Genomic DNA, 14,126 nt, shown 5'->3' on the forward strand with positions numbered 1-14,126 from the left:
CAGTACCAAGACCTTTCAGTTCTCTTAAAAAAAAAAAAAGGCTATTCTCACCCATTTATTCAAGATGGATTTAGAATGTTGTCAAGTTCCCAGAAAAACTCAACTGTGATTCTGTTTGAAATGGTATGAAACTGATTCGGTTAATGCAGGAAACTCAAAGTTTTCAGTCTTTCCATTAAGAACATGGCATGTCTCTGTGGTTATCGAAGCCGTCTTTCATATCCCTCCGAATTAAAATACCTTTGCCTTTCTGGGAGAAACTCTTCTTGGTTACGTATTATTATTCCTTCAATAAACTGCTAGATATGACACTGCAGTGGTTTATCCAGGGTTTCTACAACTACATTCACAAGTGAGACTGGTCTCTAGCTTTTATCACCGGCTTTCTAAAATGACTGGGAAAGAGTTCTAGGTTTCCCCACAGGCTGGAGCAGTTTACACAGTATAGAAACAGGCTGTTCTCTGTTTGTTGTTGTTCCCAGTGGTGGGGTCTTGCTATGTTGCCCAGGCCGGTCTCGAACTCCAGGGCTCAAGTGTTCCTCCTGCCTCAGCCTTCTGTCTGTCTGTCTGGTCTATCTGAGAGAGACTTGCTCTGTCGCCCTGGCTATCTATCTATCTATCTATCTATCTATCTATCTATCTATCTATCTAAGAGACTTGCTCTGTCACCCTGGCTGGAGTACAGTGGCACGATCTCAGCTCACTGCAACCTCTACCTTCCAAGTTCAAGCAATTCTCATGCCTTAGCCTCCCGTGTAGCTGGGATTACAGGCACCTGCCATCACGCACAGCTAATTTTTGTATTTTTAGTAGAGACGGATTTCACCATGTTGGCCAGGCTGGTCTCGAACTCCTGACCTCAGGTGATCCACCTGCCTTGGCCTCCCAAAGTGCTGGGATTACAGGCATGAGCCACTGTGCCTGGCCCGTGAGCTTTTTTTTTTTTTTTTTTTTTTTAAGTATTTTCCTCTAGAACTATGGGAAAGGTATACAATCATTTTAAAATTTAATAGTATAATGGTACCACTGTATGAATAAGTGTTTTTAATGTTAAAAAATCAGAAAAGTTCAAAGAAGAAAGTAGCAATCACCTGTATTTCCACTTTCAGAATTAATCGCTGCTCAGATTTTGGTATTTTTGCTTCTACTGTTTCTTCTATGTATATATTTTTAAAACATTACATAAACAATAAATTATGCATAAAACATTAGAACCTCATAGATAAAGCCGATGTCTCCAAACCACTTTCCATGACCCCAAGTAGCCAGTATTACGATATGTATCTATTCTTCCAGTTTTCATTAGCCACAGAATAAGCATGTATTTTTCTTTTTTCTTTTTGAGACAGGGTCTCTCTCTGCTGCCCAGGCTCTAGTGCAGTGGCACAACTCATGTCTCACTGAAGCCTCAAACTCCTCGGCTCAAGCAATCCTCCTGCCTCAGCTTCCCAAGTAGCTGGGATCACAGGCACATGCCACCGTGCCTGGCTATTTTTTTTTTGTTTTGTAGAGATGGGTCTTGCTCTGTTGCCCAGGATGGTCTCAAATTTCTGGGCTCAAGCAATCCGCCCACCTCAGCCTCCCAAAGTGCTGAGATTAAAGGTGTGAGTCACTGCGGCTGGCTTCAGGTATTCTTTTTTTTTTGAGATGGAGTCTCCCTCTGTCACCAGGCTGGAGTGCAGTGGCGTGATCTCGGCTCACTGCAACCCCCACCTCCCAGGTTCAAGCAATTCTCCTGCCTCAGCCTCCTGAGTAGCTAGGACTACAGGCGCCCACTGCCATGCCCAGCTAATTTCTGTATTTTTAGTAGAGATGGGGTTTCACCACGTTGGCCAGGATGGTCTTGATCTCTTGACCTCGAGATCCGCCCGCCTCGGCCTCCCAAAGTGCTGGGATAATAGGTATGAGCCACCGCGCCCAGCCCTATTAAGTATTTTAAAGGCAAGACATGGAATCAAGAGTTGGTAACTTTCTGCCATTTAATCGGGAAGCCCCATATATTTTTATGTTCAGAAAAACAGAACAAAGTAAGTATTTTAAAAAATACAAGTGAATATACCCAAAGGAGAACCTAATTCTGGAAAAATACTCAGCAGCTATATTTTAGATGGTAGCAAAGGCTCAAAGCAGCAAAGGAGGGCAGAGGAAAACACAGGCTAACCTGACATGTGATTTAGTAGTATCATGGGACCAGGCCAGTCCTATTTTTAGATGTTCCACGAGCTTCAGGATGGGGAAGAGAATCTTGGCCAAAACATGTCTACTGAGATACCTATATACCATATAACTTGCCTGCTGAATTAAAATTAAACATAAACATGCACGCCAAAATAGGCTGACAAATTCTAGATGACCTAATGTGAGAAGATCAAATGAGCTAAGCATGTAGAGTTTAGTGAAGCCACATTTAATATTCATCTGTCTATAAAAACTCGGTTTAGCTAACACCTGGTTTCCTCCCTCTCAAGAGAGTTAATTGAAAAAATTAAGAAAAGTATAAGGAACGGATTGAGTCAAAAAACATTTTCTGCTAAAATGAAGATCATAAAATAGACTGCAAATGCCACTTTTCTAATAATAGTTGTAGCTGTTGTCAGCACAGTCACACTGGAGATGTCAAGCTGGATCATGATTCTCGGCACATCCAACCTTCCCATCTATCTTAAGTAGTGTTATCTATAGGCTCCAGTTCAGGAAAGCAGGCTGAGCCAGCTCGTCTGTGTTTAGAGGTGGCCCCTTGAGGTTTGGCCACCTGATCAAAGGACAGGCACTATGCAGGCTGGCAGCTTCTGCTGCAGTGTGGGGTGGAAGGCTGCGCTGGGCTGGAAATTTAGAAGAATGGGAAATATCTCTCAATTGGAAAGAGAAGACAGAGAGTAGCTGATTGAGTTAAGGGTCTGATATCTGGCCGGGCGCGGTGGCTCACGCCTGTAATCCCAGCACTTTGGGAGGCCAAGGTGGGTGGCTCACCTGAGGTCAGGAGTTCGAGACCAGCCTGGCCAACATGGTAAAACCCCATCTCTACTAAAAATACAAAAATTAGCTGGGCGTGGGGGTGCACGCCTGTAATCCCAGTTACTCGGGAGGCTGGGGCAGGAGAATCGCTTGAACCTGGCAGACAGAGGTTGCAGTGAGCCGAGATTGTGCCACCGCACTCCAGCCTGGGTGACAGGGCAACACTCCATCTCAGAAAAAAAAAGAAAAAAAGGACTTTGATACCTTACCCAACTACTGGGCCTCTTCTTTCTGCAGTCTGGTTTGACTATTATTTCTGCCCTCCCTAAAGAGAAACTATATAGCTTTCTCTGGAATCTTGTGCATGTATTTTTTTTTTTTCTCTTGAGACAGGGTTTCACCCAGGCTGGAGTGCATCGGTGCGATCATGGCTCACTGCAACCTCTGCCTCCTGGGCTGAAGTGATTCTCCTGCCTCAGCCTCCCAAGTGGCTGGGATTAGAGGCGTACCTGGCTAATTTTTGTATTTTGTCATGCTGTCCAGGCTAGTCTTGAACTCTTGAGCTCAAGTAAGTGATTTGACCCACCCCGGCCTCCCAAAATGCTGGGATTACAGGCGTACTGTGTCAGGCCTTTTGTGTATGTACCTTATAAGAAACTTGCTATTACTATTTATTTGAGACAGTTTTCCTTCATAACCAAAAAAATTCGGGTTGAGTGCAGTGGTTCGCACCTGTAATCCCAGCACTTGGGGAGGCTGAGGCGGGAGGATTGCTTGAGCCCAGGAGTTCAAGACCAGCCTGGGCCACATAGCAAGTCCTCATCTCTATTAAAACAAATTTTAAAAGGCCAGGTGCAGTGGCTCATGCCTGTAATCTCAGCACTTTGGGAGGCCAAAGCAGGTGGATCACCTGAAGCCAGGAGTTCAAGTCTCACCTGGCCAACATGGCAAAACCCCATCTCTACTAACAACACAAAAAAATTAGCCAGGCATGGTGGCGCATGCCTGTAATCTCAGCTACTTGGGAGGCTGAGCATGAGAATCATTTGAACCTGGGAGGTGGAGGCTACAGTGAGCTGAGATTGCGCCACTGCACTCCAGCCTGGGAGAGAGCAAGACTCTGTCTCAAAAAAAAAAAATAAATAAATAAAATAAAATAAAAAATAAAAAAATTTTCAGCAATATGGACTTTTTAAAGAATTTTAAAAGAATTTTTACAAACAGCCAGGCACGGTGGCTCACGCCTATAATCCCAGCACTTTGGGAGGCTGAGGCGGGCGGATCACGAGGTCAGGAGATTGAGACCATGGTGAAACCCCGTCTTTGCTAAAAATACAAAAAATTAGCCGGGTGTGGTGGCGGGCGCCTGTAGTCCCAGCTACTCGGGAGGCTGAGGCAGCAGAATGGCGTGAACCTGGGAGGCGGAGCTTGCAGTGAGCTGAGATCACGCCACTGCACCCCAGCCTGGGGGTGACAGAGTGAGACTCCGTCTCAAAAAAAAAAAAAAAAAAAGAATTTTTACAAACATAGCTTTACACAACTCTGTAAAGTTAGCTGGGATAAAACTACCCATTTTACAGATGAGAAACTGAGGCAGAACGGAATCAAATAATTTTTTTTTTTTTTTGAGATGGAGTCTCACTCTGTCGCCAGGCTGGAGTGCAGTGGCACGATCTCGGCTCATTTGCAACCTCCGCCTCCCGGGTTCAGGTGATTCTCCTGTCTTAGCCTCCCGAGTAGCTGGGACTACAGGCATGTACCACCATGCCCAGCTAATTTTTTTATTTTTATTTTTAGTAGAGACGGGGTTTCACCATGTTGGCCAGGATGGTCTTGATCTCTGGACCTTGTGATCTGCTCACCTCGGCCTCCCAAAGTGCTGGGATTATAGGAGTGGGCCACCACGCCTGGCAGGATCAAATAATTTAAGGTCATATAGCTTCTTAATGGCATTGTGACAATAAACAAGACAGCTTAGTGATCCCATTAGCTCAATGATTTGTTTGAATCCTATTTTCCTTTGGAATTGTTTCTTCTCAAACACCTGCTCCATCGAGAACAATATTGAAAAGCAGGAACATCAGGTTCCCTCTTACCTGTGTGTTGTATGGTGGTCACCGCCTGAGCGTTACACTGAAGCTGTAACATGTGTCTCAGCATCGCCACTCCCCAAATAGTCACGTCAGGACGCAACTCAGGTGTCACTGCTGCTTTAAGCTGAGAGGAGTTCACAATCCTCTCAGTTGGGATGGCCTGTAAACTGGCTGCTTCTAGCTGTCTGCACAGTGCAGAAACACAGAGAGCACAGAGGAATTTGTGCTCTGGGCTATGGTTTTCAGTGTGGGGCAAAAGGTTGAAGACAGCATTATAATTACTTTCATACTTCCCATTAATATCGCATCCAGGAATTGGGGTCTCAACGATGTTGCCATTTTTCTCTCTCTCCCCTAGGCCATAATTAAGTGTCTTGACCTGATTGTTGCTTTCAGGTAAACAGATGTCCTTGTTACTAATCTTATCACAAAGCTTCGGTATGATTTTGCGAACATCCTCAAATCCCACCAAAAGAGTCAACCTCAGGGCAATGTGGCAAAAGACACCCAGTGTGAGAAGCAGCCCCCCGAGAGGACATTCTGTCCTGTGGTAGAGCTCCCAGGCCTGCTGCAAACACTCCTGGCTGCAATACTTGGCATAACTGCATCCGTCACACGGAACTGTGGCCAAAGTGTGCTTCAAACATCGGTGACAATAGAGGTCCCCATTGGTGACTCTGGTGTCCCATTTGCTGTCTAGGCCGTGATGCGGTGGTGGCAGTTCTCCTGGGTTGAGAACACTCACAAAAGCATCCTCCTGCACCAGGAGCTCTCCTGGGAGAATATCTTTTGTGGCAACGAGACAGCGACCTTTTAAAGGATCTACGCATAAGCCGATGGATGATGACGCATTGGAAAGTTGTTCATTCTCCTCCCTCAGCGCCGCCTCCTCAAGGGTTTTGGCCAGAGCTGCTGGGAAGCTTTCTGTGAGACTGTCCTTTTCTTGTACCTTCATTTTCAGACGATGGAGGTTTCTCTGCAGAGTCTGAGGGAGGACATCTGCTAGGGCTGGTGTGGCTGTGAAGTTCCTTTCAAGATCACTGATGGTCTGCCTTGCCTCCTGCAGTCTCCCCAGGGCCACCAGACATTCTGCTTTACGTAACATGATCTTGGGTTGCAACCTTTCTGGATACCCATGTGTCTGTGCTCTGTTAATGTCTTTAAGACACGTCTGAAAACAGAAAGAAAATCCCACAATGACCCTTGGTCCCTATTCTTCAATGTTTACTGAAAATGTTTCCAAAAATCTACAGGAAAGTTAAGGATTATTAAAAAATGGAACAATTACAACCACATGCTTATTAAAATCATATAGTTCTGTGTGATCCTTTGAGTGATTAGCAATACTTGTTGAGGATATTGTTATGCTTAATGTTTTTGGATTAAATTTTTTTTTTTTTTTTTTGAGACGGAGTCTCGCTCTGTCGCCCAGGCTGGATTGCAGTGGTGCGACCTTGGCTCACTGCAAGCTCCACCTCCCAGGTTCACGCCATTCTCCTGCCTCAGCCTCCCGAGTAGCTGGGACTACAGGCGCCCGCCACCACACCCAGCTATTTTTTTTTTGTATTTTTAGTAGAGACGGGGTTTTGCCGTGTTAGCCAGGATGGTTTCGATCTCCTGACCTCATGATACGCCCGCCTCGGCCTCCCAAAGTGCTGGGATTACAGGCATGAGCCACTGCGCCCAGCCCCTGGATTAAATATTTCTATTTTTTAAGGAAAAAGAAGTCTTATGAATAGAAGAATTATAGTATGGTGACTAACAGGCAGGCTTTGAAAAAAAAAAAAAAAAAAAAAAAAAAGAGGCAGGCTTTGAGTCCAAGCAGACCTGCATTCAAATACACTCTGCTGGCCGGGTGCGGTGGCTCATGCCTGTAACCCCAGCACTTTAGGAGGCCGAGGCGAGCGGATCACGAGGTCAGGTGATCGAGACCATCCTGGCTAACATGGTGAAATCCCATCTCTACTAAAAACACAAAAAATTAGCTGGGCGTGGTGGTGGGCGCCTGTAGTCCCAGCTACTCAGCAGGCTGAGGCAGGAGAATCGCTTGAACCTGGGAGGCTGAGGTTGCAGCGAGCCGAGATCATGCCACTGAACTCCAGCCTGGGTGACAAAGAGCGAGACTCTGTCTCAAAAACAAACAAACAAACAAAAAACCAAATACACTCTGCCTCTTACTAGCCACATGACCTTGTGCAATCGACTTAATTTCTCAGTGTCTTAATTTTATCTAAAAAACAGGGATAATAATATCTCCCAGTGTTAAGGATAAAAGGAAATAATATATCTAACATGCCAAAAGGAGCACCTGGAACACAGTATGTGCTCAATAAATGATAATCATTATTATAAGAAGGAAAACATTTGGGCATGGTGGCTCACGCCTGTAATCCCAGCATTATGGGAGACCGAGGTGGGCGGATCACTTGAGTCCAGGAGTTGGAGACCAACCTGGACAACACAGATGAGACCCTGGGCTCTACAAAAAAATTAAACAATTAGCCAGGCCTGGTGGCACACACCTGTAGTCCTAGCTACTCAGGAGACTAAAGCAGGAAGACTGCTTGAGCCCAGGAGTTTGAGATCACAGTTAGCTATGATCGGGTTACTGCACTCCAGCCTGGGTAACAGAGACCCTGTCTCAAAAATAAAAAAAATAAAGAAAAAGGAAAACAGAAACAATCAATATAGAAAAGTTATAAAGGGTTCAATGTATTGCAAGTTCTTTTTCCTAATCACTGGCTCAGCAGTCCAGGACTTTCTTGTTTAGGGTCAAGGGTTAGATTCCTGCTTTTCTCTTTCAGTCTGAAGGGCAGTAAGTGTGGACTTCTTACTATTCCAATAGTTCTCAACCGTAGGGTATAATTTGAATTTTTGTAGAATGTTGAAACAGATGTAACAAAATGGCATTTTAGAGCTTGTCCTTAGACCTCTCTAATACAAATTCCAGATGCCTCAGAGGTATCCTCCTAAAACATTAATCCGATTTTGGTCACTTCCTGTTTTAAAAACTCAACTGACACGGCCGGGAGCAGTGGCTTACGCTTGTAATCCCAGCACTTTGGGGGGCTGAGGCGGGAGGATCACAAGGTCAGGAGTTTGAGACCAGCCTGACCAACATGGTGAAACGCCATCCCTACTTAAAATTAGCCAGGCGTGGTGGTGCACGCCTGTAGTCCCAGCTACTCAGAGGCTGAGGCAGGAGAATCGTTGAACCCGGGAGGCAGAGGTTGCAGTGAGCAGAGATCACGCCACTGCACTGCAGCCTGGGTGACAGAGTGAGACACTGTCTCAAAAAAACAAAACAAAACAAAAACTCCACTGACAAAGTCCTCGACTTTTTCTCTGTTGCAACAATTAGGGGATGAGAAGAATGTCATTCACAGAAAGCTGACCTCACAGGGAGACACGGGCAGTTCAAGGTAGGTTTTCCTTTTGCACTCACGACACTTATGAAGGCTGAGCTATTACTACAGGGATAATCTTAAACACGCTCTACTTATTTAAAGCAGCAAACAGTATACTTTGCAAACACTTGGAACCTGAAGTATTAGCAGCAACATGTCACTTGGCTGATCCTGACACTGAGCACTGCTGACCTCTTGGGACAGTCCACATCCCCATGGAATGTCCCATAGCTCGCTCTTTCCTTTCTCTTTTGAGACAGAGTCCTGTCTCACCCAAGCTGGAGTGCAGTGGCATGATCTCAGCTCACTGACTCACTGCAACATCTGCCTCCCAGGTTCAAGAGATTCTCCTGCCTCAGCCTCCTGAGTAGCTGGGATTACAGGCGCCCACCACCTGCCCAGCTAATTTTTGTATTTTTAGTAGAGATGGGGTTTCACCATGTTGGCCAGGCTGGTTTCGAACTCCTGACCTCAAGTGATCCGTCTGCCTTGGCCTCCCAAAGTGCTGGGATTACAGGCGTGAGCCACCGTGCCCGGCCCCATAGCTCTTTCTTGTCAATCAACACTATCCCATATGGTCACCTGTGATCAGTGAAATGACTCAGGAGAAAGAGCGAGTTCAGTTAGATTTTTTTTTTTTGAGACAGAGTCTGTTGCCAGTCTGGAGTGCAGTGGTGCAATCTGGGCTCACTGCAACCTCCACCTCCTGGCTTCAAGCAATACTCCTGCCTCAGCCACCCAAGTAGCTGGGACTACAGGTGCCTGCCACCATGCCCAGCTCATTTTTTGTATTTTTAGTAGAGATGGGGTTTCACCATTTTGGCCAGGATGGTCTTGAACTCCAGACCTCATGATCCGCCCGCCTCAGCCTCCCAAAATGTTGGGATTACAGGCATGAGCCACTGTGCCTGGCCTAGTACATTTTTTTGAGATAGAGTCTCGCTCTGTCACCCAGGCTGGAGTGCAGTGGCGTGATCTCGGCTCACTGTAACCTCTACCTCCTGAGTTCAAGCGATTCTCCTGCCTCAGCCTCTTGAGTAGCTGGGACTACAGATGCATGCTGCTACACCCGGCTAATTTTTATCCCTGTATTTTTAGTAGATACAGGGTTCCACTGTGTCGGCCACGCTGGTCTTGAACTCTTGACCTCAGGTGACCCGCCCGCCTTGACCTCCCAAAGTGCTGAGATTACAGGCATGAGCGCCCGGTCCGACTTTAGGTAGATATTAATATGCTTCCAATTCAACCAATAGCAGCATGACATGATTTTAGTGTTCTGTGGAAGAAGCAGAGATGAAGGTCTAGTCCTCCAGTAAGAAGCCCTCCGGATCCTCTCCACTCACACCAGGTATCCTGATACTCACCTCATACTGACCCAGGTGGAAGAGGGCTGCCGAGCGGTTAGCATGACACAGTGACATGTCCTCAGTGTTAGGCCTTGAATGTGACACTCCCTGCAAAACAATGAACTGATTAAAAGTATAAATGGACACCAGCATCTCTGAAGAACATTTTTCAGATATTCCGGGCTCTAGTACCGAAGACTGTGTGAAACTGGGAAAGTTACTGAACCTCTTTGTGCTTCAGCTTATCTTTTAACTACCTGAGAGCAAAGCTGTGAAGAGCAAGTGAGGACATCAGTATTAAAAGCACTTTGTCAGATACAGCTTCAACCACAAACAATACTGAAGGTGGATAAAAAACTGAGGGACATACCTGCAAGCATAATATCCTACAACCTGAATATAACAAAGGGTGGGTGGCACAAATAGAAATTCACAAAAGAAGAAACACAAATAGTTATAGAAAACAAATGATTAATTCACATATGGATAGCCAAATAGATGAAAATGAACGCAAAAAAGGGATACTAGGCTGGGTGCAGTGGCTCACGTCTGTAATTCCAGCACTTTGGGAGGCTGAGGCAGGTGGATCACTTGAGGCCAGGAGTTCGAGACCAGCCTGACCAATATGGCAAAACCCCGTCTCTACTAAAAATACAAAACAATAGCAGGGCATAGTAATGTGCGCCTGTAATCCCAGCTACTTGGGAGGCTGAGGCATGAGAATGGCTTGAACCTGGGAGGTGGAGGTTGCAGTGAGCTGAGATACTGCCTGAGTGACAGAGTTGGACTGTCACAAACAAACAAAAAAGAATACTTTTTTCTACCATCAAATTGGCAAGGATTAGTAATAACCATAAATATGGTACTCAAGTAAATGTAGGAAAGATGGTGATTACTCAGTAAAACTACTGGGATAAGACCGGGCATGGTGGCTCATGCCTGTAATCCCAGCACTTTGGGAGGTCAAGGCAGGTGGATCACTTGAGGTGAGGAGTTTGAGACCTGCCTGGCTAACATGGCAAAACCCCATCTCTACTAAAAATACAAAAATTAGCCAGGCATGGTGGCGCACGCCTGTAATCCCAGTTACTCGGGTGGGTGAGGCAGGAGAATTGCTTGGACTCATGAAGCAGAGGTTGCAGGGAGCTGAGATCATACCACTGCACTCCAGTCTGGGCAGCAGAGTGAGACTCTGTCTCAAAAAAATAAATTAATAATAATAATAATAAAATATATATACATGTGTAAGTAGGTAGACAATGAGCAAAATAAACTGATGAATCTTTCATTGGATAAATTCCAAATACATCAAATTCTTTTTTTTTTTTGAGACGGAGTCTCGCTCTGTTGCCCAGGCTGGAGTGCAGTGGCTCGATCTCGGCTCACTGCAACCTCCAACTCCCGGGTTCACGCCATTCTCCTGCCTCAGCGCCCCCGAGTAGCTGGGACTACAGACGCCCGCCACCACACCTGGCCAATTTTTTGTATTTTTAGTAGAGATGGGGTTTCACCGTGTTAGCCAGGATGGTCTCGATCTCGTGACCTCGTGATCCGCTCGCCTCGGCCTCCCAACAAATACATGAGATTCTTTAATGTAAAAACAAAACTATAGAAGTGCTGGAAGAACTGCAGAAAGCATGTAAAGTATTGCTGGACGAATCTCCTAACTCTGACACCAAACCCAGAAGTTATCAAAGGTTAATAAACTTGACCGCCTGAAAATAAAAACCAATAAAAGCAGAAGGCAAACACTGAACTGGAAAAAATATCTGCAATTTATACTATAGGCAAAGAGCTATTTTCTTTACTTTGTCAAGATTTCCTACAGATCACTAAGATGACAACCAGTAAATCAACAGGAAAATAGGCAATGATATGGACAATTCTCACAGGAAATAAAAATGGCTACTAAATATGTGAAAAAAAAATGCTCAGCCTCATACAATCAATAAAATGCAGATTACAACTGTACAGAAATGCCATTTTTTAACCTATCAGGCAAAGCAAAATAAAATTGATGGCACACAGAGTTGGTCAAGAAGTGGGATGATGGGTATCCTCATTATGCTGTTAGTGAGGGTGTACACTGGTTTCATAATTATGGAGGGCAATTTAGCAATATATGTCAAAATTCTATATGTATGTATATCTTATATACATGTAAAATATCCATTGACCAGGCAATTCCTCTTCTAGGAATTAATCCTACAGATACAATCACTTATCCTACAGTTATATATGAAAAATGATACACATACAAGGGTTTTTTTCTTTTTTTTAGACAGAGTCTCTCGTTGTCGTCCAGGCTGGAGTGCAGTGGGGTGATCTCAGCTCACTGCAACCTCCGCCTCCTGGGTTCAAGCGATTCTCCAGCCTCAGCCTCCCAAGTAGCTAGGGTTACAGGCACACGCCACCATGCCCAGCTTATTTTGTATTTTTAGTAGAGACAGGGTTTCACCACGTTGGCAAGGCTGGTCTTGAACTCCTGACCTCAGGTGATCCACCCGTCTCGGTCTCCCAAAGTGCTGGGATTACAGGTGTGAGCCACTGTGCCCGGCCCTGTGCAAAGTTTCTCATCATAGACTTGTTTGAAACAGCAAAAGACAGGAAACAAGCATCGATCCACAGGACACTGGTTACATAAATTGATACATCCATTTAATGGAACGCCATGTAGCCATCATAGAGAATGAGGATGCTTTTTTTTTTTTTGAGACAGTTTCGCTCTTTCGCCCAGGCTGGAGTGAAGTGGCGTGTTCTTGGCTCACTAAAACTTCGGTGCACCGCCCCCCCCCGGCCCCCACACCGGCAACCCCGCACCAGGGTTCAAGCGATTCTCCTGTCTCCGCCTCCCGAGTAGCTGGGAGTATAGGCGCATGCCCCACCACGCCCAGCTAATTTTTCTATTTTCAGTAGAGACAGGGTTTCGCCCTTTTGGCCAGCCTGGTCTTCAACTTCCAACCTCAGGTGATCCACCTGCCTCAGCCTCCCAAAGTGCTAGGATTACAGGTGCGAGCCACCGCGCCCGGCCTGAGGACGCTCTTTATGTACTGAAATGGAATGATCTTTAAATTATTACTGTTAAGTGGAAAAGGCATGGTGCTGAACAATATGTGCAGAATGTTACTGATGTAAAAACACAGTGTGTGTGCAGGAGTGGAAGGCTGTATTTACACACGCCTGGAGTATGCTCTGGAAATATACTCAACAGTGCTAGTTTATGGGAACAGAAAATCATGTGGTCAGGGGACAGGAGAGGCAGATGACGCTGGACACTCTTGCACTTTTAAAATCTACATGAACAGATTCCCTCCTCACAAACAAATCGATATAATAATAAAACCGTAATCATCACAACCAGTACTGCTTGGGATATGGAAAAATTAATATCCCCATAGTCTGCCAGAGGGGATGTTAACTAGTTCTTTCCTGGAGAACAATTCAGCATCAAATACCAAAGACCTTAAAAAATACATTCCTTCTGCCCCAGCAATTACCCTTCTAGGAATTTATCCTAAGCAAGCAATCAGATATATACACATATTTACATAGAAAGATGCTCATTGCAGTATTATGATCCCAAACAATTTGCCAACATTAGGAGATGTGAAATCAAGTACGGTTTTTTCCCTGACACGGAACACTAAGCCAGCCGTAAAGAACCATGTTCCAGTGGAAAATTTAATAACATGAGAAAATGAGCACAATCAATTGTCGAAGGAAAAAAGCAGGTCACAGAAGAGAAAGTGCAGCATTATCCCAATTTTGTAAAAGAAAAACGTATTTTCGGAGGAAAAAGTCTGGCTGGCTGGGCGTAAGCAAAAATGCTAACAGTGCTATCACCGGTTATGAGGTTTTCTTACTCTTTATGCTCCTCTGTACTTTCCGAAGTAAACATATATTACTTTTACCATCAGACAAAAACAACAAATATTTTTAAAAAGAAAGAAAATAGCAGCTTTCTAGAAAATTGCAGAGTACCATAATCACCAACATACTGGCTTCATGAAATAGGAAGGCTCATCTCCCTCCACATTCAGAGCAAACCTTAATTTTTTCTCTGGCTTCAGTTTTTATTTTCCCTGTTTTCCTTGAAGAACTTCCCATGTGATCACATTTATGATGCACATACATAAAGTTGAAGAGATTAGCTCTGAAAAAAGAACTATTAAGCCATTTATCACTGGATCATTACACCTAATGGACTTTAATCCCTCAGCAACCACTAAAGCTTACATTATTTAGCTAAATACTTTACTACAACACTACAAAGCAGGGATTTTATCAGCTGTAGAAGCTGCTGTTGTAGGTGTGATCGTTTTTGG

General features: G+C 44.9%; 1 protein-coding gene across 10 annotated transcripts in view; it reads right to left on the bottom strand.

Annotated features, from left to right (window-relative positions):
• The window catches only part of SMYD4 (SET and MYND domain containing 4), a 50,093-nt gene that overhangs the window by 15,031 nt on the left and 20,936 nt on the right, over positions 1-14,126 (bottom strand). For 5 of the 10 annotated variants that reach the window (XR_010152747.1, XR_010152748.1, XM_009431555.5 and 2 more), the window contains 2 exons: positions 9,820-9,909; positions 5,052-6,219 (listed from right to left, as the gene is read on the bottom strand). Coding sequence is in view for 6 of the 10 variants with exons in the window: in XM_009431555.5 (XP_009429830.4) it covers positions 5,052-6,219; positions 9,820-9,909 (1,258 nt within the window). In the remaining 4 variants the exon portion in view is untranslated. Of the gene's footprint in view, positions 1-5,051; positions 6,220-9,819; positions 9,925-14,126 lie in introns of all 10 variants that reach the window. The other 5 variants (XR_010152745.1, XR_010152746.1, XM_063798166.1 and 2 more) reach the window with 1 other exon arrangement.

Source organism: Pan troglodytes, chromosome 19 (assembly GCF_028858775.2).
Source record: "Pan troglodytes isolate AG18354 chromosome 19, NHGRI_mPanTro3-v2.0_pri, whole genome shotgun sequence".
Classification (NCBI taxonomy): Eukaryota; Metazoa; Chordata; class Mammalia; order Primates; family Hominidae; genus Pan; species Pan troglodytes.